Genomic DNA, 23829 nt, shown 5'->3' with positions numbered 1-23829 from the left:
GGTCACACCGCTTCCAGAAACGGTGCAAATGAGGTCATTTGGCTGTCAACGTGGCCTGACAGCGGGTGTATTGTATTGTCACAGGCACGCCTCCAGCCACTTTACTTTGTTCCCCGCTTGGCCCGCATTGCGTAGCTGTTGTTCGGGATCGCATTTATCTTGACTAACTCATTAGAGGTTGTCGCCGTGTCTATTCATTTCTGCTATTGCGCTGCAGTTCTGTTTTGTCCCTGGCAGTCGATGCGCTAATTGAGCATGGCAACTCTGGATGCCGCTCCCCAATTCGGGGCAGAGCTAAAGGTATGCTTCCGGTACGGGGTATTCGCAGATGCTATGGAAGCTAACTTGCGGTGATATAGGACTCCTTCAAGCCCGTGAACAACTGGGTACGTCGTATCGACTCCGCGCATTGCATCGGGCCGGATCCGACGATGGCTAATTAGGACAGGTGACGAACGGAATATCATGGCTCGACGAGATTCAACAATTCTACCGAGAACGAAGCACGATCGAAAAGGAATACGCCGCGAAATTGAACGCACTATGCAAGAAATACTCCGACCGCAGGGCTAAGAAAATTAGCCAACTGAGTGTTGGAGATTCTCCTACGATGACCCCCGGATCACTCGAGGCCGCGTCGTTGACTACATGGGCTACACAGCTGACGGCTGTTGAATCACATGCGGGGGAACGGGAAAAATTCGCCAACGATCTGGTTATTCAAGTTGCAGAACCGTTGAAGCATGCGGCTGTTCAGTATGACGAGCTTCGGAAGAGTCATGTCGATTTCCATTCCAAGTTGGAGAAGGAACGGGATGCCTCATATAGTGACTTGAAGAAAGTGAAAGGGAAATACGACGGGGCGTGTCAGGAGGTCGAAAACAAGCGGAAAAAGATGGAGTCGTCGTTTGACCACGGTAAACAAAAGTCTCAAGCTGCGTATCAACAGCAGATTCTGGAGATGAACAACGTCAAGGTATGTCATTGCACCAGTGTGAGGATGCCGCTAACGATTGCAGAACACATATCTCATCCATATCAACATCACAAATAAAATGAAGGAGAAGTTCTACCATGAATATGTTCCTGAGATGATTGACGTGAGTCGAGACTCATACTAAATCCGAGTCACCATTGGGCTAACAGCGCGTAGGGCCTGCAAGACCTTAACGAGACTCGTGTAGCCAAGCTCAACTCTCTCTGGTCACTCGGAGCCGAACTCGAAAACTCGTACATGGCAAAGAGTATGGACCACATGTTGAACCTTTTGAACGAGATACCCCGGAACGCGCCACACCTTGATTCGCACATGTTTTTACGCCACAACGTCACCCAAACACAAGAGCCGCCAAACTTGGTATTTGAAGCCAGTCCGGTCTGGCACGATGATGAATCGATTGTCACCGATGAAGCCGCCAAGGTGTTCTTGCGGAACTTGCTCAGTAAGAGTAAGACGCAAGTCCGCGAGCTACGGGTCGAGGCCGACAGGCAAAAGCGGGAAGTGGACAGTTCAAGGCGGAACAGGGAGCGAGCACGACAAGATCAGGATGGATCGAGTGAGGTGGATGTCGTGCGGATTCTATTCCCCCAGCAGGAAGCTTTCCACGAGACTGATCGCAAGCGAGTGGCGGCTGAGGTGGAAACATCTACAATTATGGCTGTGGTGGGTGACTTGTCCGTTGGAGCTCAGAACCACAACTTCAAGTCGCAGACGTTCAAAATTCCTACCAACTGCGATCTGTGTGGCGAGCGCATCTGGGGATTGTCAGCCAAGGGCTTTGACTGCCGGGACTGTGGATACACCTGCCACAGCAAGTGCGAGATGAAAGTACCTGCCGAATGCCCTGGAGAACAGAGTAAAGAAGACAAGAAGCGACTTAAGGCAGAGCGTCAGGAACAGGCTAGTTCTATGCCGCCACTCGACCTTGAAGCCTCGACTACTTCATCCACCGCTCCATCACTAACACGAAAGGACACCATGAACTCACTGAGCTCGGGATACGCAACGAACGCGAACCGATCAGTGCCAAACGTGGCATCCCAACCTTCCAGCGGAGCGGAAACGCCTACATCGCCAGCACCACCCGTTGAAAGCAAGCCGGCGCCGGTAAGAAGGGTTCTCGCACCACCTCCTGCGGCGTACATTAGTCCACCACCTGAACCTGCGCCAAAGCCTAGTGAATCGAGAGGCAGGATGCTATACCCATACCAAGCACAAGGCGAAGATGAAGTTAATGTGCAAGAGGGCGACACAATCGTCATCATCGAGCCAGATGGTAAGCCACACCCCACCCACTCACTCCATAAAATCGCACACTAACAGGTGTCAAACAGACGGCTCCGGATGGCTGACCGTCCGCTCCGGCGCCCAAATTGGCCTCGTTCCAGCCTCCTACGTCGAAGCAGCCCCGGCACCCGCACAATCCCCCGTCCCCTCCATAACCGATCGTCGCAACTCCGTCTACTCCAACTCCTCAGCCGGCCACGCAGCTGGCAAGAAAATCGGCCCAGCCGTTGCACCTCGCCGCGGCGCAAAGAAACTACAATACGTTGAGGCGATGTACGAGTATAACGCGCGGAGCGAGATGGAATGGGACATGGCAGAGGGCGACAGATTCGTGTTGGTTAATCGAGACGGAGGCGATGGGTGGGCTGATGTGGAGCGTGGTGGTGTGACAAAGAGTGTACCTGCGAATTATATTCAGGAAGTCTGATTCTGTGTACATAGATTTGTTTGTTTTTGTTTTTTGTGTGTATTTTTGCATTGCATGAGCGTGGTTTGTTTGTACAGTCATGTATATGAATGACTTGTCTATTCTATCTAGTCTAGTCTGACGTGACTTCGTAGTCCAATGGATGTCACTATCTTAAGCCATGAACATTTGTTACAACTCCCCAACCCAAAACTGCGTATTCTGTCCAGGGAACACAGACATATCATCCAGGCCGCAGAATCCTGTCTGATCCAGCGGCCATATACCACCCAGCCCACTTGTTGTATTCATCTTCCCCATACCAGTATCCAGATCCCAGTTACTGTCGAGAATCGGTAACGGCAACTCCAACTCCAGATCCAGCGGAAAATCTAGCGGTGGCATTGGCATAAGATCTGACGATGATGACGACGCACTCGATGCTATCGAAGAAGTCGAAGGAAGTGATCCACTCAAGTCAGGAACTGACGCAGAAGGGTCGTCTATTTTATCTGTGGTCGCTGTTGTTGTGACCATGTTCGTCGCACTCATCTGAGAAGCGATATCGGATTCCTCTTTAGGCGTAAATTCAACCTGATAGTTTGGTGACCGTTCCTCGGAACTCCTCTCAGCCGGAGCAGGCTGTGTCTGCATCGCAATCGACAACCCCGACTTCATCGCCGGCCTCGGCGCAATCGGCAAAAATCCCTGAAATGGCCTCGTATACCTCCCATTTGGTTTCTGCCAACACCTTAGCCCCGTCCTTTGCTCAACCCAACCATAACCACTCCCATATATACTCCCCGAGAGGTAAGAAAGCATACCTTATAATGATGCCTACTCTCCCCCTCCCTCTCCTTCCTTATTCTAACATGTTCATCAGGAACAGCGCAGGGCGTGCGGTGGCAGATGCTGCATGTTGAGAAGGGGCGGCCTTTGCGGTTTATCTTTGTTAAGGGGCGGTCTGTATCTTTCCTATTAGTATTTGGATTACGCTGCGAGTGATTGCAGTGGAGAGAGAGAGAGAGAGAGAGGGAGAGAGAGAGAGAGGTGGGAAGGACTAGGAGAGGGACTAATGGACGTACCGTGGTGTTTGCAGGTTGTTACGCGGTGGCCGCGGATGCAGGCCTCGCAGGAGTATTTTTGGTTATTTATTAACATTTTTTTGTTTTCTTTTTGTAGAGGTAAATGTAGAAGAGTAGGGAAGAAAGAGCAATATGAGTGCAGTCCTCCTAATAAGTAGACGAGAGGCGATTTATACGTCCCCTCTACCAACTACTCCATATGATATAACCCAAACCATACATACTCCTGAAGGCTATGATCGACCCAAGAGATCGCCCTTCCCGGAAAATCATCCTCACACCCGAGAAAGAGGGTCCATTGCTGCCAGTTATAGTGAGGCATCTGCGCAAATCCCTCATAAGCAATGCGGAGTAAGGACGCTGACTTGGAGAATTCTTCTGCCTGCCCATACATGTGCTCGGTACATAAGCTAATTAAACGTTGCTGGGCCGTGGTTGCGTCTTTCTGGGTCTGGTTCTGGAATGGTTGGACCAATGGTTTGGTCAGGCTCGGTTGGGTTGTCGGGAATGGTGTAGCGATTTCAATGCAGAGTAAAATGGACAGTGAAGTAGGGTCTACTCATAGTGAAGGTGAGCATCTAGCACTTGTATTCTGTCCTTAGCATGTGTTGTTTCTACTATTTAGTATGAGATGTACTAGTACATCACTCAAGGCTTGTCTGCAATAACATCATTTTAACTCAACTAGCTTATTTGCGGGATTTTCGTACCGAGGTTACCACCACAAATGCCCCTGTGCCGCATTCCGCGGAGTATACATATAATGAGTCATTTTCTGCATTTGCATTCTGTATCTGGTACAGATTCTATTTATTCTACAATAAAGTAATTATGGTACACGGTACAAACTAGTAAACCGCACAGGTACACTCTGACTGTCCCTGCTGGCCCTGAACCTGTCCTTGGGCCTGGCCGGCGGTAACGGTCACGGTGCTGACGCTGCTGTGCGTGAGAGTTACGATGTTGGTGTGCGTGGCTGTGGCAGTAGCGGTAGCGGTCATGTAAATAGTCGAGGCGACTTGGCTAGGCTTTTCACTCTGACCCTCTGCGCTGGCGTCGCTAGGTGTGGGCGTGCGCACAGGAACAGGTGCGTTGACATTCTGGTTGTCACTAGGAGCAGCACTGTCGCTATGAACAGGTGCAGCGTCACTAGGGGCAGGCGGGGCACCAGGAACACCAGTAGCGACGTCACTAGGCCCCACCGCAGACTCAATCTTGGTCGTGGTCTGAGTTTCATCGACAACGCTGGTAGTCACTGCGTCGACGGTGCTAGTCGCTGCCGCGATAACGGTGGGTTGCGCAGAGGCAGAAAGCACCACCGAAGAGGCAGCGCCAGAGATACCCTGTGATGCAGAACCGACGATCTTCTCAACGGCTGCCTCGGCGGCGATCATGACAATCGCTTGGGTGTTGCCGGTGGGAAGGTCGGGGTGGATACTTGCGTCGACGATGTACTGCGGTTGTTAGCTCTGCATCTGAGATAATAAAGGGGAGGGTGAGACATACCAAGTTCTCGGTGCCGTAGACCTTGGCGCTAGTGTCAACGACAGAGGAACCGTTCTTGCGTCCATCATCCGTACCCATCTTCGCAGTTCCGAGATAGTGGTCACCGGCAGTCTTCTGCGCCAGCAAGGTCTCGACATCGCTAAAGTCTTGAATCGAAAATCCCATAGGCGAGTTCTTCAGGTCCTTCACCAAGCCCTGCAAGAACCGTGTGGTCGCTTCCTTGTCCTCTTCGGTCTGCAGGTACGGTTCCGTCTCGATGGTCGTCGAGCCTTGTCCGTTAATACCCAACACACCCGACGAGGTAGCGCCGTGGGTCAGGTAGAGCTTCATCGTAATGACGCCGTTCTTAGCTGCAGAGCATGAGGCCTGGAAGTACCGGGTAATGCCGTCAGTTCCCTCGAGCGAAGTCCAGAACTGGAGTCTGTGGCCACCCTGGGCGAGAACGCCAGAGGCCTGTTCATAAAGTCGCTGAACGACAGCGCTAGGGCCAGGAATGACGCTGGACGTGTTGAAGGTGGTGAAGTTGGCGCGCGTGTCGACCTTGATCGTGAACATGGGGTGATCCTTCAGGTTCTGGCCGACGGGCAGGTTGATCCATTCCCCGGAGGGAGGAAGGGTAACACCAGTGCTACCAGATTGGACGTTCTTGAGCTGCTCGTCGGGACCGATACCAGAATTAAACAGAATGCGAGGAGTCGACATCGATCCAGCAGCGAGGACCACCTTTCCGCCCGCGCGAACGTGGATGATTTCAACACCACCATTCTCCTTCTCGACCTCCACGCCAGTCACGCGACCGCCACGGCGCACCAGACGACGGACCTTGGTCTGCAGACGGAGGTTGAAGTTGTCCATGTCCTGAGCTAGAGGGAGGTACGACCGCACAGGACCAGCGCGGATACCGTCCGCAGCAGACCACGACGGATAACTGTACATCTGGTGTCTCTCGTCAGGCTGCTCATGCTGGTTGACGTACTTCCAGCCGAGACGGTTCAGGAATGACGAGAGCACCTTAAACAGGCTCTGGTCATACCGCTTGCCATCAGCAGAGGGGAGCATGCTGCCGGCGTTGCGAGAGTACATCCGCTTAGCAGCGGCAGAAACGTCATTCCACTTCCAGCCCTGGGGCCACTTGTCATCAAAGTCGCGGCTGGGAGGGTGGATGAACGACATAGCGTTGATGATTGTACCGCCACCAAGAACGCAACCAGCCATGCCAGCTGTGTCAGGGCAGAGGTAGTCGCTTACGAGGCCAAGCTCAGACAGCGAGCTGCCCAGAGCGGGAACATCGTAGGGAGTCAGGGAGCTGTTCCAGGAGAGAGTGTTGTCAGCGCCCATGGAGGCGATCGAGGCAGCGCCACGCTCGACCAAGAGGACCTTCTTCTTCGTCTCGGCCAGACGCTCTGCGGCAACGATACCGGCCGCACCACCACCGACAACAATATAGTCATAGGTAGCGTTCGACACAGTCGGGGCGACGCTGGGGGTGGGAGTCTGGCTAGCAAGGGCCGAAGAAGACGGCGTGGCACTGCCAGAAGGAGTAGCGGTGGACTTGGCCTTGGCAGCCCAGGTAGAGTACTTCGCCGACTTGGCCTTGGACAGGAGAACCTCAAAGGTACCGAAGCCAGCAGCATGGTAGGAAAGAACGGAAGATGGCGAGCTAGGGGTGGTGGGGTTGGTCTTGGACAGGGCCCAGCCGAGGAAGCTGGTGTCTGCGCTTGCCTTGAACGAAGTCGGCGATCCGACAATGCACCCTTTACAAAGGAAGGTATAGGTGAGGTGGGTGCTGTTGACGGACACACCGTCGGGGATCTCGGCGATGCTGGCATCCTGGTACACGTCCGGGTTGGTGTACGATGTTGCTTGGCGGAGAGAACCAACACCAGAGTCACCATTTGGCCACGCGGCAATGAGCAGCGATTGGGTCATTGAGGGCGAAAGACTGACACCACCCCAGCCCTTGGAGTCGGACAGCGGCACGACCATCTGACCGATAAAGTCGGACTTGACGGTCTCAGGGAGGGCCATGCCGAAGCACATGCCGGAGTCATCATCGCACCAACGTTGGAAGTCGATGCCTGTCGCGGGGTCACTGTAAGCAGATGACTCGGTGGTCGAGGCGGCCACACCAAGGGCCGTGGTTAGGGTCGTCAGCCAGGTAAGAGAACGCATATTGACAATGTACCAGACAGTGGAAAAAAGAAAGCAAGGATAAAGAATGAAAGGGTCAGCCGTCCCAGCAGCAACCCAAAAAAATAAAAAACGGCAACGGCCGGAAGAAAGAAAGAATCAAAGGATGAATACAAAAAAAAGAAAAGAATGGTTTGCAGAGAAAGTGATCAGCCATGATGGGCAGTCATGGCTTCATATACCAGTCAGGTCCCAAGCCAGACCCCAGCCTAGAACGAGGGGCAATGTCCAAGGGCATATGAAGGATGACGGATAATTTCACTAATGATTTGAGCATATTAACCAGTGGACACACGCCGAGTAGTAGTATGGAGAAGAGGACCGAGGCCTCTCACGATGCAGTACCCTGTGCGTAGAGTACAACAATATCCGTCAATATGCCGAGGACTGCGTAGAGAACTAGAATAATCCGTGCTCTGTAGATAGTATCTCGGAGTGGAGCTCACGAACAGTGGCTGTTTGAGGCATAGTTCAATGTCCATCAACCCGAAACGACATCGTTCCATCGCTCGAATCGGAGTAAACGGCTCTCTAATCGGGGGTTATTATTGGTTTCCATCAACGGAGAATTGTATCGAACAGATCATCATAAAAGACATGTTGATTCTCTCATATTAATTCGGATTGCTGGATGCATGACTCGGTGGTAGACATCTCGGCGTGGTCTGGCTGGTCTGTGATCCACCGGATTCGGCCCCTGACTGGATTAGATATGGTTCAGATTGCTGCTCGGAGATACTCACATAAATAAGGCCCAATGTCGGAGGATCGATCCCTCGTGTCTGCGAATTGAGTATGGGAAGATCGGTAATTGACTATTGAGAGGTGAAGACGAAGACGAAGATATCCTGAAGAATGTGGGTCACCTGTCAGGCTGATCACGTGCCATATCGGATTGTTCCGAGTCTGCAGGAACAGTCGGATTTAGTCGGGAATAACCTAATTCAAAGTACGAACTACTTGTAAGGCCATACATAAGCATACTAAAAACAATTCATAAAACATGAATTAAAGTCTACGCTAACCGCAACTGTACATTGTCTCTTGTCCGAGGTTTAGATATCTCCAACGCCAGGACAGAATCAGGTATATCCCATTGAGTACCGAACGAAATGAAGAGCGAAAGAATCGAAGATGACAATTTAGAAGGTGAGAAAAGAGAAAATTAGACCATGATCAGGCTGGCACCGAACAAGGTCGACATGATGGTCACCATACCGACAACAACAGGAGCCATGGTCAAGCTGGGAACCTTCAGGCCGGCAGCAGCACCCTCGGAGCTAGAGGGAGAGGACGAAGAAGAGCCACCGCTGCCGCTGCTGCTGTAGTCGCTGCCGGAGACGGAGGCGGAGCCAGGCTCAGCAGTGCCGGTGGAGGAGGTACCCTTGGACTGGCTGCCAGAGCCGGAGAAACCGTCACCCTTGCCAGCACCGTCCTTGAAGTACTTCTTGGCGGGCTCAGGGATGGCAGGAAGGGCATCGTCGGAGACATCCCAGGCGGGCTTCTCCTTCTTGGGGCAAGCGTTGGAACCACCAGTCTTGTTGAAACCACCGTCACCCTCGGGGTTGGAGGTCTTCTCAAAGGCGGTCTTCAGAGCATCGAAGTCCTTGAGTTCCTTGACGCTGTCGCCGTCAACCTTGACCAAACCGTAGTTGCTGGGCTCCTGAGAGTATTCATAGACGAGACCACCAGAGTAAACACCGGTCATCTTGGTGGAGTAGAGAGCTTCGACTTCCTCGAACTTACGAGTGTTGGTGTTGCAGCCGTATTCGGAAAGGAAGAGAGGAAGACCATAGCCGTCAAACAGCTTGACCTTCTGGTCCCAGCCAGAGGTAGAGAACGACGAGGGGTCACACCACGAGTAGTCGTTGAATGCGAAGAAGTCGCTGCGCTCGTCGTCGGTACCACAGTTCATGTACTGGGCCATCTGCAGACGGTTGGTGTCGATATCGGCAGCAGAGTAACCAACGGGCACGGTACGAAGGTCACGCTCACGAAGGTACTGGCGAATATCACGAGTGACAGCCTTGACGTAGGGAGCGGCCTTGGATGAAGGACCGTCGTTGATAACCTCGTTTCCGGAGAAGAAAGCGAGGGTGTTCTTGTACTGAGCGAACATCTCGACAGTGGCGAAGATGTACTGCAGGTAGACGTCGTTGTAGGACAGCTTGGGGTCCTTGCGGTTGAGGGAGTACTTGGGGGTGTTGACATCAAGGACGAGGTAGATGCCCGCATCCGCCAACGCATTCATACACTCATCGTGGTCCTTGGAGTTGTCGACAGAGTAGACCCGAATGGTGTTCAAGCCAAGAGACTTGAACTTTTCAATGTCACGCTTGCAGCCATCGGCATCAGCGATAGGGTCCGCAAGGTCACCAGAGCCACCGGGCTGGTAGTCGACACCACGGATGTAGAAACGGTCGTCGCCCTTGAAGAAAGCGTTACCCTTGGTGGTGATGGGAGTCACATCGTCACGGGCCTGGATCTTGGAGGGGGCCGCCAGGACTGACGAAGCTCCCAAGACGAGGGAGGTAGCGATGGTAGTGCCCTTCATTGTTGTAGCGATTGTCAGATGGAATGGGGGAAATGAAAGAAAGAATGGAGAGATTAATATAGTAGATAACGAGAGGCTGGATCAAAGACGCAGAAAAATAAAGGAATGAATGACTATAGAAAGGGAAATAACAAAGGCGTGTCAAGGGCAGACAAGAATGGAAGGGATAGAAAGGGAAGAGAAAAGGGAAGGAAGGGAACGGCGTGATTATGTACTCCTGGTATTCAGTTACGGGTCTCGTACTGTCACATCCTCCCTGACAAAGATCATCCAGATCGCCGCTTGGTCCGGTTTGGCATACTTTTATTGGTGTAGTGTCAGGGTCCAGTGGGGTCTGGAGTCAGGGTCAAGGGCTGGAGCGCTGCTGAAGTCCAATCAGGGTCTCTTAAAGGCGGAAAGCCAAGAGTCTGTTTCCTTTTATGTGTGCCGCTGTGGGGAATTGTATCCCTATTTAGACATGAAGACCCTGGATTGGTTCGTTTGCTTCCGATACAATACGATACACACAAGCATATGAGTACCGAGAGCAGAGTACTACACTTATACAGGACGTAGTTGTACTCTGTACGTAGTAGGTAAATATAGTTGTACAGCTGTAACGGTGCCAATTCATTGCGTGGCTACATTCCAATGCAGACCCTGCAGATTATGCACAGTGCACCAATAGATTATCCTGAAACATACGGGGCCTCGGCTTACGATTTGGCCAACCACCACACCATAATGATGCAGCGCAACGGGCATGGAGTCTCTAGCGCTTATTTACTTATACTTTTATAGAAACCACAGCATTTGGGCTCTTTACTCTGCTCCCCTATTCACCACTACGTCAACAGATCTAGCACTGCTAACGGAAACGATCACCGATCTAACCGCACGTTCCTGGCTGCAACCTTCCTTAGGGGGCTTGGTCCGAAACGAGTATTCTCCGTGTTTCAGTCTCGGTGTTACTAATAATTGTGCGCCATAGTTAATATCAGTCCCTGCGAAGTGGCGTCATTGTAGTCAAAACTGGTCGACGCTACGGAATACAGCAGAACCTTATTCTTGTCATAGTGCAGCAATCATGTCCCTGACCAGTTCGGTTGTATATTGCAACGCATGAAGTAACGGCGAAGAGTCAAGGTCTCGTGGACTTGGCGCTGGCAGTGTGTACTCTGTACCAAGACTAGGCGCTATTTGCAAAGAATTAGGAGACTTGGAGGCTTGGAACTAGGTCGGACGCTGTAAGTATTTCATAGGGGCACGGAGTAGACTGGTAGGATAAGAATCAATTGACCAATTGATCTCGCTATATAAAGTATATGGATGCAGAATAACACTCCGCGGTATATCCTAAGTGCGAACACCCATTTACCACATCACTACTCCCTTTTCCTCAACCGATCCGTCCCATGCACCCAATCCAACACCCCCATCGATCCATAATTCAAATTGAACTTCTCATGATGCAAATCATGCATCCTTGCCTGTCCTCCCAAGAAATCATATCCACTATGAACCGTCGCCGTCCCAAACAACTCGTACCCCAGAAACGCCCAGAACGTGAATATATGGCTTTTCAGGATCTGCGGGGGGAGAGTTATCGGTAGAATGTTTGCGAAAATCTGCTCTATGGGGTGTGCATATTGTGCTGCCAACGCGATTGGCGCTGTGAAGCGGTGGTGTTGCTTGTGGATGCGGACGTAAAAGTATGGTCTATGGAGAAAGCGGTGGCTATAGTAGAAGAGGGCTTCGCGGAGGAAAAGGCTGATGATGAAGTCGCGGAAGAATTCGAAGAGGGTTGGGAGGGTCGTTTCGATTCGATAGGACGACGGGAGACCGGCGTAGGTCGTCGCTGTGATTAGGAGGAAGTGGAGGGCCGTGGAGAGGAGTTGGTTCCTCGCGACTACCGCGACGCAGTGCCAGATATCTTTTCCGGTGGGTTGTTTCGGGGCCGGTTGGATTTTATGACGTTGCGAGAAGGAGGGGAATAAGGCGTCGAGGGAGAGGTAATAGAGCGATGGTAGCCAGAATGTGAGTAGTTGAACGAGAAGTGTTCCGATGAATTCGATGGATCGCGGAGAGTAGGATTCCACGATGTTGGCCCAGGCGTCCATTTTGTCCAGTTGCACAGTCGCGTTCAATTGAAAAAATAGGAAGTACAGTGACAGTTGGTGAGGCGTGTTCCTGCATTTAAATGAACTATGGAGATCCTGATCAACCGTGGGGTAATCGAGATGCCTCGGTTCCTCAAATCTCCGATTTCATATTCTGACTGCGAGTGAAGATCTCTTTTCTCTGGACCTGGTCGCATTCAATCCATGGAATAGAAATTGAACGAGGAATCGCATACTTTTGTCGAAATGAGTTCTACAATATACAGAGCAGTCTCCTTCTCTGAAATTCGTCAGGGTACACCTGCAGCTTGCTAGGATTATCATGGAAGGTCAGACGTACTTTAGCGGCCGTGGACACGAACAGACAGGGTTATTTTGCAGGCGCAAGGCATCAACCATCGACTCTACAGTGAGCTTCCCCTGGCTCTGAAGAACGTCGATGTCTCCATCGTCCACCCTTGTCAACCTCCAGTGCAAGGTGAAGTCCGCCATCTTACCTTGATCCAAAGTAGACTCCATCCTCGCAGTTGGTAAATGTAATCATCCATCCTTGCGGCCCGTCTTCACAGAAAATTGTAGCTTCTGTCGTTCTGCTGATGGTATGCGGTCTTATTCCGACCATATTCATTCTACCAAAATATTATGGTTGTGTAAGATTGAGGAACATGTCTTGTGCGTTCTCAGGTTGGGGGACAGCTCGGCATATTTCTTTCCTTGGTCGAAGGTTAAAAAAAAAAAAAAAAAAAAAAAAAAAAAAAAAAAAAAAAAAAAAAAAAAAAAAAAAAAAAAAAGACTCTGGACTGTTTAGCGTTTACCTTAAATGTGATGGAAAAAGAGAATATACGAGATGGTATATAGGTTGGAGGTTTTCTCGCTTAGGGGAGTGGTAGGAATCAAGCGACAGCAGTTAGGCGTCACTATGGAACAACTATGATCGTCGTCTGTTCGCATCTCCTTTCGCTTTCCCTCGTAGTTTCACTCGCAAAATAAGTGTTACTCTTTCCTATTTCCTCGTTTGCCGGTTGCTGTTGTTGTCGCTCCTTCCTGGACAACATCACACCTTCCGAATCTGTACCAGCACCTATTATACCCGCCAGAACTGCCATAAAACCCCATGATGCGAGAAACAAACCTTTCCTGTCATCTCCTGTCATCTTCAAGACAGTCGACGTTTTATTTCTGTATCGATATCCTCATCGATAAACTGCTTTTACGTTAATCGATAGTCGATATCACTATCCATTGAGCATCGAGTATCGTACAAACAATGATTTCCCTCCTGAATGCCTTGGCCTGGGCCCTCTTGGCCATCCTAGTTCACGGTGACAGCGAGTACAACAAACTCTTCATCAGAGGCCCGGCGTTCTCGCTCTATCCTGACCCAACCTTTACCGTGGTTAGCCCCGAACTGGGCCGGTCTGGAGCGTGGATGAGCAGCAACTACACCGCAGACGGATCCGGCCGCTTTCCGAGTCTCGAATGGAGAAGTCCCTCGCCCTACGTGAAAGAGTACCTGCTCGTTAGCGAGGACCCTGATGCTCCGCTCTCGCGTCCCATCGTCCACGGTCTGTACTATGGAATCCCGCGCGTGTTTACTGGATTGGGGGATGAGGATTTCCAGTATGGGACGGAGCCATATACGGCGTCTGGGGGTTTCAAGTATGGTGTGTCTCGCGGGGGAGGAGTTTACCTGCCACCGAAACCCATGCCTGGCCATGGACCGCATCGGTATTTCTTCGAAGTCATTGCGTTGAACGAGCGGATCGATACGGGGAAGTTGGAGGCACCTGTGACGCTGGGTGAGATCTCGCATGCGATTGAGGGCAAGGTGATTGGATGGGGGACGTGGATTGGGTTGGTGGAGCGGCAGTGATTGTGTTGAGAATTGATATGGGTCTCATTGTTAATCGCTTGGTTCTTCGTTTTTGCTGTCTCTGATGTATTGTTATGATACCTGGTCGAGATCTAGGGATCCATGGGATGCATTTCATGTGTGGTGACTTCATGACCACTGTCTCGGCTGGATTCCAGTCTCCATAAATAGATCTGTAAGACAAGGTTATTTTCAGCACTGCCAGTTGTGCGAGCCATGGACCAGGTCAATACGAGACGGATTGAGCCGCTAGATGTACTTATAGAACCGTCGTCTGTACAGAGAATATGTTGTGCTTGGTACTCCGTACATACTGATTCTTTTCTACTCCGTACCCGTACTTCCACCAAAAAGAGGCAGTCTCTCCACGGAGATGGCCGTAGATTCTCCGCCATGTGTCTCACCCACCAATAGAACAATTCTCAACGAACCTTGCCTGAACTAGACTAGCTCCTCGCAGGATCTGCTAATCCCGATCTGGAGAGCTTAACCGGATATGTCGGTCGCATTTGTCGTTTCCAAAGGAGATCATGGAATATTAATTGGTACGAAATTGATACCGAGGAATATGTAAAACTCTGTAGAGGCTCTCCATGTATGTACGTTGGGCCAAGATCGGTGTAACCCCTGTAAAGCTGCAACTGTAACCGCAATGATTCGTGGTAAAGACCAACATTAATTGTACTTATACGTATAGCGATACGTATAAGAATGGAGTCGAAAATGAGCTGTCATCGCCACTGATAATCCGCAGTGGAATGGACTATTGTGGACTATTGCGTAGTATTATCGCTGGCTAAACCGGGAAAAAATAGTCCAGCGCCAACCAGGATTCCAACAAGGTTTTTTCTCTCTCTCTCTCTTTTTTTTTTTTTTTTTCACTCTCCTTATTTATTCTCTGGATGTGGTAGTGTTGGCTTTTATTCTATTCTATTTTTTTTTCCATCTGACAGGCTGCACTGCTTATTCACTACCACTGCCATTGCGTCCTGCATCGCATCACATCTGTATATCCCACTAGCCTCAACTTCAATTGACCGTAAACCGGCCTCAATTCCTTTCCCCTCATCTATCTGGATTCAAGTACCGAGTAAAAGAGGGAAATGACTCGACTGAGCTTCGTTCTTCTCTCCCTCCTGGCATCCTCCATCGCGGCCTCCCCCACCGAACATCAACACCGCGATGACCTCCTGAACTCCCACAACGAGCACAACCTCAATCCCATCCACAACGCCCTTCACCGTCTCTCTGCTCGCTTCCGCGATGGGATCTTTCCCTCTGATACCGATGCCGTGAGCGCTCTCCAGCACGACGACGAATCCCTGGGCAAGCGCTTGTTGGACCTCGTCAAGAGACAAGACGTCGGAGGTAATACCACCACCACTGCCACTGATGCAACTGCCATTGCAACCACCCCTGCTTCTGCTTCTGCTTCTGCGACTGAGTCCGAGGAATCTTCTTCTGAGTCCACGTCGGTGACAGCTTCTCCTTCAGACATTTCTTCGTTGTTGCCTTCTTCCGACCAGGCTTCGTCTACGGAGGCCTCTTCCACGGATCAATCGAGCTCGACTGCGGCATCTACTTCAGACCAGGCTAGTTCCTCGGCGGGGTCTACTGGTAGCTCCAGTGCTGAAAGTACTACCGAGAGTAGCACTGCCGAGAGTAGCACCGCCGAGAGTAGCACCGCCGGGAGTAGTACTGCCGAGAGTAGCACTGCCGAATCTAGCACTGCCGACTCCAGCACTACCGACAGCAGTTCTGCCAGCAGCAGCAGCAGCAGCAGCAGTGCATTGGAGACCGAGTCGTCCACGCCTGCGTCGACTACGGCCTCGTCTACTACTTCGTCTACTGCTGGATCTAGCACCTCGACCAACCCGTCTACTACCATGTCTACTTCTGCTTCGCCTTCTTCCACTTCTGCTTCGTCTACTACATCTACCGAGACCAGCTCGAGCACCACCAGCACCACCAGCACTACTTCTTCCTCGTCTACCGAGACTACCACCCAAAACACCACTCCTTATACTTCTACGTACCAGAGCACCACGACCATGGCGAACGGTGAGCGCAGCACTGTGACCATGTTCACTGTCGTGCATCCCACTGCGTCGACGACTTCTTCTGCGAAGCCAGGTCTGCAGACCGATACGTCGGGTGCTACTACCACGAATCTGAAGCGTGAGTTCTTGGCTATCATTGCCGGTGCTGCTGTTGTTGCCATGGCGCTGTAGTTGTTCATTCTGCATTTCTTTTCTTGTTGTTTCGCGAAAGTTGAGTTATTACATCGCATTGCATGGCGTTGCATTCGTTCTCTAAAAACCTAGCATGTCCGGCGTCCGACAGTCTTTCTTTAGATTCCAGCATATAAATTTGATTTATTATCCTCCAGCAGTATGATATAAATAGTTGTATTATCCTCCAATATAAACAGTCCAACAGGGTATGATCCACACATGTACACACAATCCATAAACGATACTCCATCCAACACGCGACTAACTCTCCCCAACCCACCTCTCCTCCTCCGTCCAAAACCTAACCACACTCTCCCACCCCACGTAATCCCCATCCCTCAACAACGCCGCCACATCCACATTCAACGGACTCTCGGGCCTCGGGTCCGTCAACAACTGCTGAATCGCCGTCAATGTCGTCGACAGCGTATACACCGGGCTCCAGTGCTCCGTGGTCAATAGCGTGAGACAAATCTCGCCTGTTGTAAACGAGATATTGGGGTGGGAGATGCGTGTGCGGAAACGGATTGTGGGAGGCGTGAGGGGGTAGTTCGGGGGGATGGTTATGTTTAGGGACCAGAGACCGCCTGCACTTGTCAGCTTGTATCCAAATTGCGTTTGCATTTTTTTTTTTTTTTTTTTATTATTATTAAAAGGGGGGAATACCCTCGTACGGCGTCCCCTTGACACCCTTTAACACAGCCTCCCAGTGTAGCAGATCATCTTCGTCGATTGGGCCGAGGTGCAGGAGAGCTTCGTTAGGGGATTTAGTGTAGTCTTTGAATTCGCGGAGGAGGCGTTGTGTTGTTGAGGGAGAGGCCATTTTCTTGATATTCGAGTTTATGTACCGTACAAATGGTATGTAGTATATTGTAGTTGTTTATGTTGATGAGGTTGTATCACTATGGGGCTGGGGCGGTGAATTCTCCCGAGGCGTGGGTCGGGTGTTCGTGGAGATTGTTACGGGTGTGATCACCATGTGATGGTTGTCCACGAAGTCAACTCCATGCGAGCACAGAGTACTTCTACAGAAAAATGCGCACCTCACGAACATCACAAGAAACGACAAAACGCCTACAAGCGCTGTCCCCCCGTCGCACGCGCGGTTCCACAAATCCGGATCTGAACCTCCAGCGCTTCGCGTACGACAACCCGCGCGAAATCAAAGATGAAGACGTCTCGTCGCTTTCGTCGGTGAACACTGTTGACATCGAGGATGTTCTCGAGCCGCCCGCGAAACGGCGAAAAGCCGCCCCTGTCCCTGCTGCACCATCTGTACCAGCACGCGCGAGACAGACTCCGAACGGAGCACCAACGAAACGAACCCGCCGAACCCCAGCGCGAAAAATCAAGACCGATGGAGCCACAACAGTCCAACCGCCCTCTGACTGGGAAACAATCTACAATACCGTGAAGAAAATGCGGGCGATGAATCCAACCGCGCCGGTGGATACGATGGGATGCGCGGAATTGTATTGGCGGGCGTCGTCGGTGAAGGATCAGCGGTTTCATATTCTGATTGCGTTGATGTTGTCGTCGCAGACGAAGGACACTGTTACTGCTGTTGCGATGGGGAGACTGCATACTGAGCTGGGAGCTGTTGAGGAGGATAGCGCTGTTAAAAAGGAGGAGGACATCGAGGACGGGGTAAAGACGGAGGATGACATTAAGAAAGAGGTCATCAAGAAAAAGGACGACATCGAGGATGGAGCTAAGGAAGAGGACGTCAAGAAAGAGGACGGTGAAGAAAATCAGGCCAGCACGCTAACCCTCCAAAACATCCTAGCCGTCAGCCCACAACGCCTTAACGAACTCATCCGCACCGTCGGCTTCCACAACAACAAAACCAAATACATCAAAGCCACAGCCCAAATCCTCCACGATAAATTCAACTCCGACATCCCCTCCACCGCCCCAGAACTAATGTCCCTTCCCGGCGTAGGTCCCAAAATGGCCTATCTCTGCATGAGCGCCGCATGGGGAAAACACGACGGTATAGGCGTTGACGTGCATGTCCATCGTATAACGAACCTGTGGGGATGGCATAAGACCAAAAACCCTGAAGAAACGAGGGCTGCGCTAGAGTCGTGGCTGCCACGGGATAAATGGCATGAGATTAACAAGTTGTTGGTTGGATTGGGGCAGACCATTTGTTTGCCTGTTGGGCGTAAATGTGGAGAGTGTGATTTGGCTGGGACGAAGCTCTGTAAGAGTGAGGTTAGAGGTAAATAGTTGGCATTTAGCGATGGTAACGGTCGTGGTAGTGGTGACCGTAGGTGTATACAGAGCCCCAAAGGGTAGTGAATATCACGGGACCTTTGAGTGGGTTGAGCTTCCACACAATCATCTTTTGTGGCCTCATGGCCTCAATGGCATCTATTTTATAACACACATCTACCTCTTGACAATCTCTATCTACGCTGAGCACTCTACAATCTATCCTACTCCATCTAACCACTCTGCAATGCCACCCAAACGCGCAAAGGCAGAGCAGCCACTACGCGTATGTCTCCAACACTGTTATTGTCTCCGCTGCTAACTCTGCAAAGGAAGACGAAATGGACATCGACGAAATCGAAGACGAACCTTTATCACCTACGAAAGATCGAATGGAACCCAGCCCTGACTACACCCCAAGCAACAGCCGCCTCACCTTCTTCGACCTACCAGCACACATTCGAACTCGCATCTACCTCTTATCAGGCCTGGCTCGGCCCTGCACGACCCGTATCGATACAGGCTGGCCAAGAAACTACCCGAGCAGAAACAACTTCTGTGAGCTGGAGCGAGAGGATCTCCGCGTTTCTCGTCAGGGTGGCTACTACACTGCGGCTACGACTACTAGATTCTGCACACATCCCAATTTTCCAATGGCGTTGTTCAGGGTATCTCGACAGATGCATAAGGAGGCGGCGCGGATCTTTCTCAAGAATAGTTTCGCCATGCTTCTGGCTTACAGGTCGGATTTGGACTACTTCCAGATGTCGCTGGGGTGGGCGTTTAGCCGGTTACGGAGTTTGCATATCGAGCTAAGGCCTGGAGATGGACGGTTTCTCAAGATGCGTGGTGGAATGCATGGTACGGCGTGGAATACGTGGGCAGCGTTTTGCGGGCAGGTTAAAGGGAAGATGCCTGCTCTCGACGCGTTCAGTTTGAAGTGCAAGGTGCGGATGCCCGAAGTTGCAGATAAATTGCTCGACCATATGCAGGGCTTCCCTGAGTTATTAAGTTGTGGGGTTCACTTCAATCCCTCTCCCGATGATGAGTTACAAGTCAAAGTCAGGCAGTTCTGCTGGAAGATGACGGGGAGGCTGGATCCTCCGTCGTTCCCGTTCGTGCGTCTTCCCAAGGAAATGCAGTTGCTGGTCCTCGAGTTCCTCTTGACCAACCGTTCAGATCCATACTCGCCCCGCGCAGGGAACTCGTTATCAGAGGGCTTTCGATGTCTCGAGAGCGTGGTGACTTTTCAGAACCGTCGATATCTGCGAGCCCATGATGTCCGTCCTATGATGTGCTGCGGGACGTGCTCGCCCTCGCAGGCGATGTGTTTCTGCTTCTCACGCCAGTGCGCATTCTCCACGACCTGTTCCTGCTTCAGCACACCCCTACCGTACTTCCTCGTCAGCCGCGAATTCTACAACATGGCCCACCACATCTTCTACTCGAAGAACGTCTTCGCCTTTGTCGAAGAGGATCCCGAAGACATGCTCCGCATCACACATAACATCCCCACACCCACTTTCATGCAAATCCGACGTCTTGCATTCAAATTTCCCTACCACCACCGCATGCCCTACCGTCTCAACGCCCAGAAAATCGAAGAAACCGCCTTTATTTCCTGGTCCGTGCTCCACCGGTTCATCCGCGAACATTTCGACCTCCCAAAACTATCAATCTCAGTCATCGACGTCGGAGGCGCAGATACCTTCTCGCGAACCAGGATGATATCATCTCGAAATCGATACCTGCGAAAGTTACTGCTCAGTTTCGCGGATTTGAAGGGTTTACGCGATTTCTGGGTATTTCTCGCAGATGATCCTGGTTTTGAGGAGGAGGCGAAGGCGGTTGTGTTGGGGAGGAAGGAGGCTGATGATTCGAGGGTTTACGAGGAGGATACTTTCCTTTACCGCGAGTTGTGAACGTAGTATCAGTGGTTTAATTTATGATTTACTTCTGCTAGAATGTATTAATAATATCAGGATGACATAAAGGAATATGGTTCAACGAGGATGCAACAGTATGGCGAGGCTTGGTGTATGTTGAAATACGGGTAGGGCTGGTATATATATATTGGCGCGTTCACATTAAAAGTAGAGCTCTGAACCTTCCTTTCCTATTAGCTATTAGTTATTGTATTTTATATTTTCTATTTTCATTATATCAATACTCTACTATTTTTACCCCTTTCAAAATTCGTTTTCAAACAACTGAGGACACTGTTGATCATATCTCTGTTGATACGGAGTATGCAAACCAAGCAAACAATGAAGTCACCGGTCTCCATCCCACCACTATCACTCAATTTTTGAATTCAATTGAGATTGTTTATACTACCATAAACTATACTCCGGCTCCTTACACATTCCGATGCGATACAGATAATGTCGAAATCCGCCAAACCAAACCAACCGAACCGACCTCCCAAAAAAGGCACCATGCCCCCCGCACACATACCAATCTCTCTCTTCGCCAACACCCAACTCTCCCTCCTACACACCGAACACCAAGCCGAAATCTCCTCCTCCTCACTCGCCAGCACAGCCGCATCTGTCTCTCCGTCAACAAGAAGAACGCTACAAGCAACCGGTTACGCGTTAACGGGGCTGATACTAAGCCAGACGAAGACGGGGCTTGGGGGACGAGTAGTTGGTGAGTTTGGGGCGGATCCGGCGACTGCAACTGCAACAAAGGGGAAGGATAAGGATGAGAAAGGTAATGGGGAGGCGGGGTTGGGTGCGCATGGGATACGCGTTGGGGATGTAGTGAGAGTGAATGATATCGGGTCTGGTGCGAAAAGAACTGGGAAAGAGAAGGAGAAGGATAAGTCAAAGGACAATGGTGCGAAAGGACTCGAAGGCGTGGTGACGAGAGTTGGGGAAAGGGCAGTTTGGATTGCATTCGGGCAGAGAGGTGGGAATACGGGATCGCGGTCGAGGGAGGATGACGAGGCGATTGAGGAGTTGTGGGGGAAGAAGTTATGGCTGTATGTGGTTTACCTGGGACTGAGTTTGGGTTGTGTACTGATTGTGTAGGATCAAATTGGCCAACGATGTGACGTTTCGACGGATGAACCAGACGATGGAGAAAATGGCCAAGATGACAGAGAACGAGCATTCGCATTTCATGCGCGTTGCGTTTGGGTATACGACGCCGCTGCAGGTCGACTATGAAGGTGTCGGTGCTGTGGAATTCACCGATCCAACTCTGAATGACTCGCAGAAGGAAGCCATTCGATTCGCACTCGCGTCCAAGGATGTTGTTCTCATTCACGGTCCGCCAGGGACAGGAAAGACACATACTTTGATTGAGTTGATCCTGCAGATGGTGCAAAGGAATCAGCGAGTTTTGGTCTGTGGACCGTCAAACATCTCAGTGGACAATATTGTCGAGAGACTAGCACCGAAGAAAGTCCCTGTTGTGCGGATAGGACATCCAGCCCGTCTGCTGCCGTCTGTCCTAGAGCATTCTCTCGAAGTGTTAACCCACACATCCGAGGCAGCTGGTATTGTCAAGGACGTTCGTGCTGAAATCAACGACAAGCAAGCCAGTATCCGTAAGACGCGGACTGGACGGGAAAGGAGAGCAATCTATGATGACCTGAAAGAACTAAGGCGCGAATTTCGAGAACGCGAATCCAAATGCGTGGATAACCTAGTTCGCGGCAGTAGCGTGGTCCTTTCCACTCTGCACGGAGCTGGGGGCCACCAGCTGAGGAATTCAAAATTCGATGTGGTGATTATTGACGAAGCTAGCCAGGCCCTTGAGGCTCAGTGCTGGATCCCGCTCCTATCCGCCTCGAAAGTGGTCCTTGCGGGGGATCATCTTCAGCTGCCTCCTACGGTGAAATCAACCGTGCAGAAGTCGAAGGATTCGAAATCTCAAAAGAATGGCAATAATCATGTCGATCTCAGCCCAGAAGAGAAGGAAATTGCCAAAAGTATCTCATTAGAACGAACTATGTTTGATCGACTATTGTCGCTCCACGGCCCAGGCATCAAGAAAATGCTCACTACGCAGTATCGGATGCACGAAAGGATTATGCGCTTCCCATCTGACGAACTCTACGAGTCGAAGCTTATGGCAGGCGAAGCCGTCAAAGCCCGACTACTGAAAGATTTGCCGTATGAAATCGAAGAGACCGACGACACCAAAGAACCCATTGTATTCTGGGACACACAGGGCGGGGATTTCCCCGAGAAAACTGAAGACGACGACATGGGCAAGAAGGAAGCTCTATTAGGCGAGAGCAAAAGTAACGAGATGGAAGCTATGGTCGTCACCAAGCACGTGGCCAACCTTGTGGATGCAGGCGTCCGTCCCGAAGATATCGCGGTCATCACGCCGTACAATGGCCAACTAGCGGTATTATCGCAGATGCTGCGGGAAAAATATCCCGGTCTGGAATTGGGAAGTGTAGACGGGTTCCAGGGTCGAGAGAAGGAGGCCGTCGTGGTTAGTTTGGTGCGAAGTAACGATGAGCATGAGGTGGGATTCTTGGGGGAGAAGCGGAGATTGAATGGTATGGACCGGATATTAATTCTCACAGAGTATACCCGACATGGCGGAGTACAGAGAGCTGATGAATTCAATAGTGGCCATGACCCGTCCTAGGCGTCATCTGTGCATATGCGGTGACTCGGAGACTATCAACAGGTGAGCTGAACCCCGACAAACGCCTATTTATTGGATATTATTGACATGGTTGTCATGAACAGAGGAAGTAGTTTCCTGAAGCGCTGGATGGCATTCCTGGAGGAACACGCCGATCTACGTTATCCAGATGCAGGTGAACTGTTGTGATAAACCCTGCACTCCGTGCAGAGCACGTAGTTGGGGGTTACGTCGCCTTGAATAGTGTAGTTCTATTGGTTTGCATTGACCGTGTGGCACGGGGTAGATACTCTATGAGCCGAGCCATATACCCAATCACCGTGCTCAAACGCAATGCAAATTCAAACACAGCAATCCTGCGGAGAACTCCGTCATCAGAGATTAATTCACTATCCCATGAACTCTGACAGCAACCCGATTATATCCCGATAGTGTGAAAATTCAACCCGACCAGACTAACATCAAAGCAGGAATTCAAGCGAGTGCTTTCTACTCCAGGGTACACAGCAGAGCAGTCAACCTGCCGAAATCGGATGATCGTCAACTGCCAAGGTTTAGCGTGGTTGGCTTCAACCTTTTTCGGATTGAGATCGGCAGGAACTATTCCACTTATGGAGAATGTGAACCCGGGATTGCGGAAAGTGTACAGGGGGTTCTGCACGATCCCTGAAGACCGTAGTATATCTGGGGTGCATATACAGAGTACATGGGCACGCATACATGGGCGCATATACATAGTAGGCGCTGGCGTTTGAACCGGGCGT

The 23829-nt window shown here is 51.0% G+C and overlaps 13 protein-coding genes across 13 annotated transcripts; 5 read left to right on the top strand and 8 right to left on the bottom strand.

The window, feature by feature from the left end:
• Positions 1 to 255: 255 nt before the first annotated feature.
• EURHEDRAFT_465276 (putative actin polymerization protein Bzz1) lies at positions 256 to 2714 on the top strand (the record flags this gene model as incomplete). Its single annotated transcript, XM_040785013.1, has 6 exons — positions 256 to 300; positions 360 to 386; positions 449 to 976; positions 1020 to 1100; positions 1154 to 2276; positions 2335 to 2714. 6 exons carry the CDS (start codon positions 256 to 258, stop codon positions 2712 to 2714), a joined length of 2184 nt encoding a protein of 727 aa, XP_040635008.1.
• Positions 2715 to 2885: 171 nt separating this feature from the next.
• EURHEDRAFT_381177 (uncharacterized protein) lies at positions 2886 to 3371 on the bottom strand (the record flags this gene model as incomplete). The annotated part of the gene is made up of 1 exon (XM_040779384.1): positions 2886 to 3371. One exon carries the CDS (start codon positions 3369 to 3371, stop codon positions 2886 to 2888), a length of 486 nt encoding a protein of 161 aa, XP_040635007.1.
• Positions 3372 to 3445: 74 nt separating this feature from the next.
• On the bottom strand, positions 3446 to 3854 carry EURHEDRAFT_465187 (putative Cu-dependent DNA-binding protein; the record flags this gene model as incomplete). The annotated part of the gene is made up of 2 exons (XM_040785006.1): positions 3446 to 3663; positions 3779 to 3854. The coding sequence occupies 2 exons, from the start codon at positions 3852 to 3854 to the stop codon at positions 3446 to 3448; spliced, it is 294 nt and encodes a 97-aa protein (XP_040635006.1).
• Positions 3855 to 4615: 761 nt separating this feature from the next.
• EURHEDRAFT_416562 (putative cellobiose dehydrogenase) lies at positions 4616 to 7747 on the bottom strand. Its single transcript, XM_040782991.1, has 2 exons — positions 5285 to 7747; positions 4616 to 5232 (listed from the first exon to the last, which is right to left on the bottom strand). The coding sequence occupies exons 1-2, from the start codon at positions 7454 to 7456 to the stop codon at positions 4627 to 4629; spliced, it is 2778 nt and encodes a 925-aa protein (XP_040635005.1). The 5' UTR covers positions 7457 to 7747; the 3' UTR covers positions 4616 to 4626.
• An 892-nt stretch (positions 7748 to 8639) lies between these two features.
• Positions 8640 to 10028, bottom strand: gel1 (1,3-beta-glucanosyltransferase gel1; the record flags this gene model as incomplete). Its single annotated transcript, XM_040784999.1, has 1 exon — positions 8640 to 10028. One exon carries the CDS (start codon positions 10026 to 10028, stop codon positions 8640 to 8642), a length of 1389 nt encoding a protein of 462 aa, XP_040635004.1.
• Positions 10029 to 10443: 415 nt separating this feature from the next.
• On the bottom strand, positions 10444 to 10717 carry EURHEDRAFT_246545 (uncharacterized protein). The gene has a single exon (XM_040778090.1). The coding sequence runs from the start codon at positions 10639 to 10641 to the stop codon at positions 10480 to 10482; it is 162 nt and encodes a 53-aa protein (XP_040635003.1). The 5' UTR covers positions 10642 to 10717; the 3' UTR covers positions 10444 to 10479.
• A 675-nt stretch (positions 10718 to 11392) lies between these two features.
• Positions 11393 to 12127, bottom strand: EURHEDRAFT_381174 (sterol desaturase family protein; the record flags this gene model as incomplete). The annotated part of the gene is made up of 1 exon (XM_040779383.1): positions 11393 to 12127. The coding sequence occupies one exon, from the start codon at positions 12125 to 12127 to the stop codon at positions 11393 to 11395; it is 735 nt and encodes a 244-aa protein (XP_040635002.1).
• A 674-nt stretch (positions 12128 to 12801) lies between these two features.
• Positions 12802 to 13447, bottom strand: EURHEDRAFT_416559 (uncharacterized protein). Its single transcript, XM_040782990.1, has 3 exons — positions 13390 to 13447; positions 12943 to 13331; positions 12802 to 12840 (listed from the first exon to the last, which is right to left on the bottom strand). The coding sequence occupies exon 2, from the start codon at positions 13279 to 13281 to the stop codon at positions 13045 to 13047; it is 237 nt and encodes a 78-aa protein (XP_040635001.1). The 5' UTR covers positions 13282 to 13331; positions 13390 to 13447; the 3' UTR covers positions 12802 to 12840; positions 12943 to 13044.
• On the top strand, positions 13184 to 14132 carry EURHEDRAFT_416558 (YbhB/YbcL family Raf kinase inhibitor-like protein). The gene has a single exon (XM_040782989.1). The coding sequence runs from the start codon at positions 13395 to 13397 to the stop codon at positions 13998 to 14000; it is 606 nt and encodes a 201-aa protein (XP_040635000.1). The 5' UTR covers positions 13184 to 13394; the 3' UTR covers positions 14001 to 14132.
• Positions 14133 to 15103: 971 nt separating this feature from the next.
• On the top strand, positions 15104 to 16231 carry EURHEDRAFT_381172 (putative GPI anchored cell wall protein (Dan4); the record flags this gene model as incomplete). Its single annotated transcript, XM_040779382.1, has 1 exon — positions 15104 to 16231. The coding sequence occupies one exon, from the start codon at positions 15104 to 15106 to the stop codon at positions 16229 to 16231; it is 1128 nt and encodes a 375-aa protein (XP_040634999.1).
• A 132-nt stretch (positions 16232 to 16363) lies between these two features.
• pex4 (putative ubiquitin conjugating enzyme (UbcJ)) lies at positions 16364 to 17163 on the bottom strand. The gene is made up of 2 exons (XM_040778088.1): positions 16901 to 17163; positions 16364 to 16821 (listed from the first exon to the last, which is right to left on the bottom strand). The coding sequence occupies exons 1-2, from the start codon at positions 17055 to 17057 to the stop codon at positions 16496 to 16498; spliced, it is 483 nt and encodes a 160-aa protein (XP_040634998.1). The 5' UTR covers positions 17058 to 17163; the 3' UTR covers positions 16364 to 16495.
• Positions 17164 to 17269: 106 nt separating this feature from the next.
• Positions 17270 to 20434, top strand: EURHEDRAFT_526359 (endonuclease III domain-containing protein; the record flags this gene model as incomplete). The annotated part of the gene is made up of 3 exons (XM_040786986.1): positions 17270 to 18440; positions 18499 to 18737; positions 18784 to 20434. The coding sequence occupies 3 exons, from the start codon at positions 17270 to 17272 to the stop codon at positions 20371 to 20373; spliced, it is 3000 nt and encodes a 999-aa protein (XP_040634997.1). The 3' UTR covers positions 20374 to 20434.
• A 455-nt stretch (positions 20435 to 20889) lies between these two features.
• EURHEDRAFT_381168 (putative DNA helicase) lies at positions 20890 to 23254 on the top strand (the record flags this gene model as incomplete). Its single annotated transcript, XM_040779381.1, has 4 exons — positions 20890 to 21437; positions 21487 to 22973; positions 23047 to 23107; positions 23170 to 23254. The coding sequence occupies 4 exons, from the start codon at positions 20890 to 20892 to the stop codon at positions 23252 to 23254; spliced, it is 2181 nt and encodes a 726-aa protein (XP_040634996.1).
• Between the last annotated feature and the right edge of the window lie 575 nt (positions 23255 to 23829).

Source organism: Aspergillus ruber (genome assembly GCF_000600275.1).
Source record: "Aspergillus ruber CBS 135680 unplaced genomic scaffold scaffold00036, whole genome shotgun sequence".
NCBI lineage: Eukaryota > Fungi > Ascomycota > Eurotiomycetes > Eurotiales > Aspergillaceae > Aspergillus > Aspergillus ruber.
The sequence above is the reverse complement of the archived record's forward strand: the minus strand, read 5'-3'. Positions and strand labels throughout refer to the sequence as shown.

What these genes read in the sequence shown, in the direction of transcription:
- EURHEDRAFT_416559 (XM_040782990.1), bottom strand. Translation starts at nt 13,281, where the DNA reads ATGACAGGAGATGACAGGAAAGGTTTGTTTCTCGCATCATGGGGTTTT.
- pex4 (XM_040778088.1), bottom strand. Translation starts at nt 17,057, where the DNA reads ATGGCCTCTCCCTCAACAACACAACGCCTCCTCCGCGAATTCAAAGAC. An exon ending in CAAGGGGACGCCGTACGAGG is followed by an intron (nt 16,822 to 16,900) that starts GTATTCCCCCCT and finishes TGACAAGTGCAG; the next exon opens with GCGGTCTCTGGTCCCTAAAC.
- EURHEDRAFT_416562 (XM_040782991.1), bottom strand. Translation starts at nt 7,456, where the DNA reads ATGCGTTCTCTTACCTGGCTGACGACCCTAACCACGGCCCTTGGTGTG. An exon ending in TCTACGGCACCGAGAACTTG is followed by an intron (nt 5,233 to 5,284) that starts GTATGTCTCACC and finishes TAACAACCGCAG; the next exon opens with TACATCGTCGACGCAAGTAT.
- EURHEDRAFT_416558 (XM_040782989.1), top strand. Translation starts at nt 13,395, where the DNA reads ATGATTTCCCTCCTGAATGCCTTGGCCTGGGCCCTCTTGGCCATCCTA.
- EURHEDRAFT_246545 (XM_040778090.1), bottom strand. Translation starts at nt 10,641, where the DNA reads ATGAATTGGCACCGTTACAGCTGTACAACTATATTTACCTACTACGTA.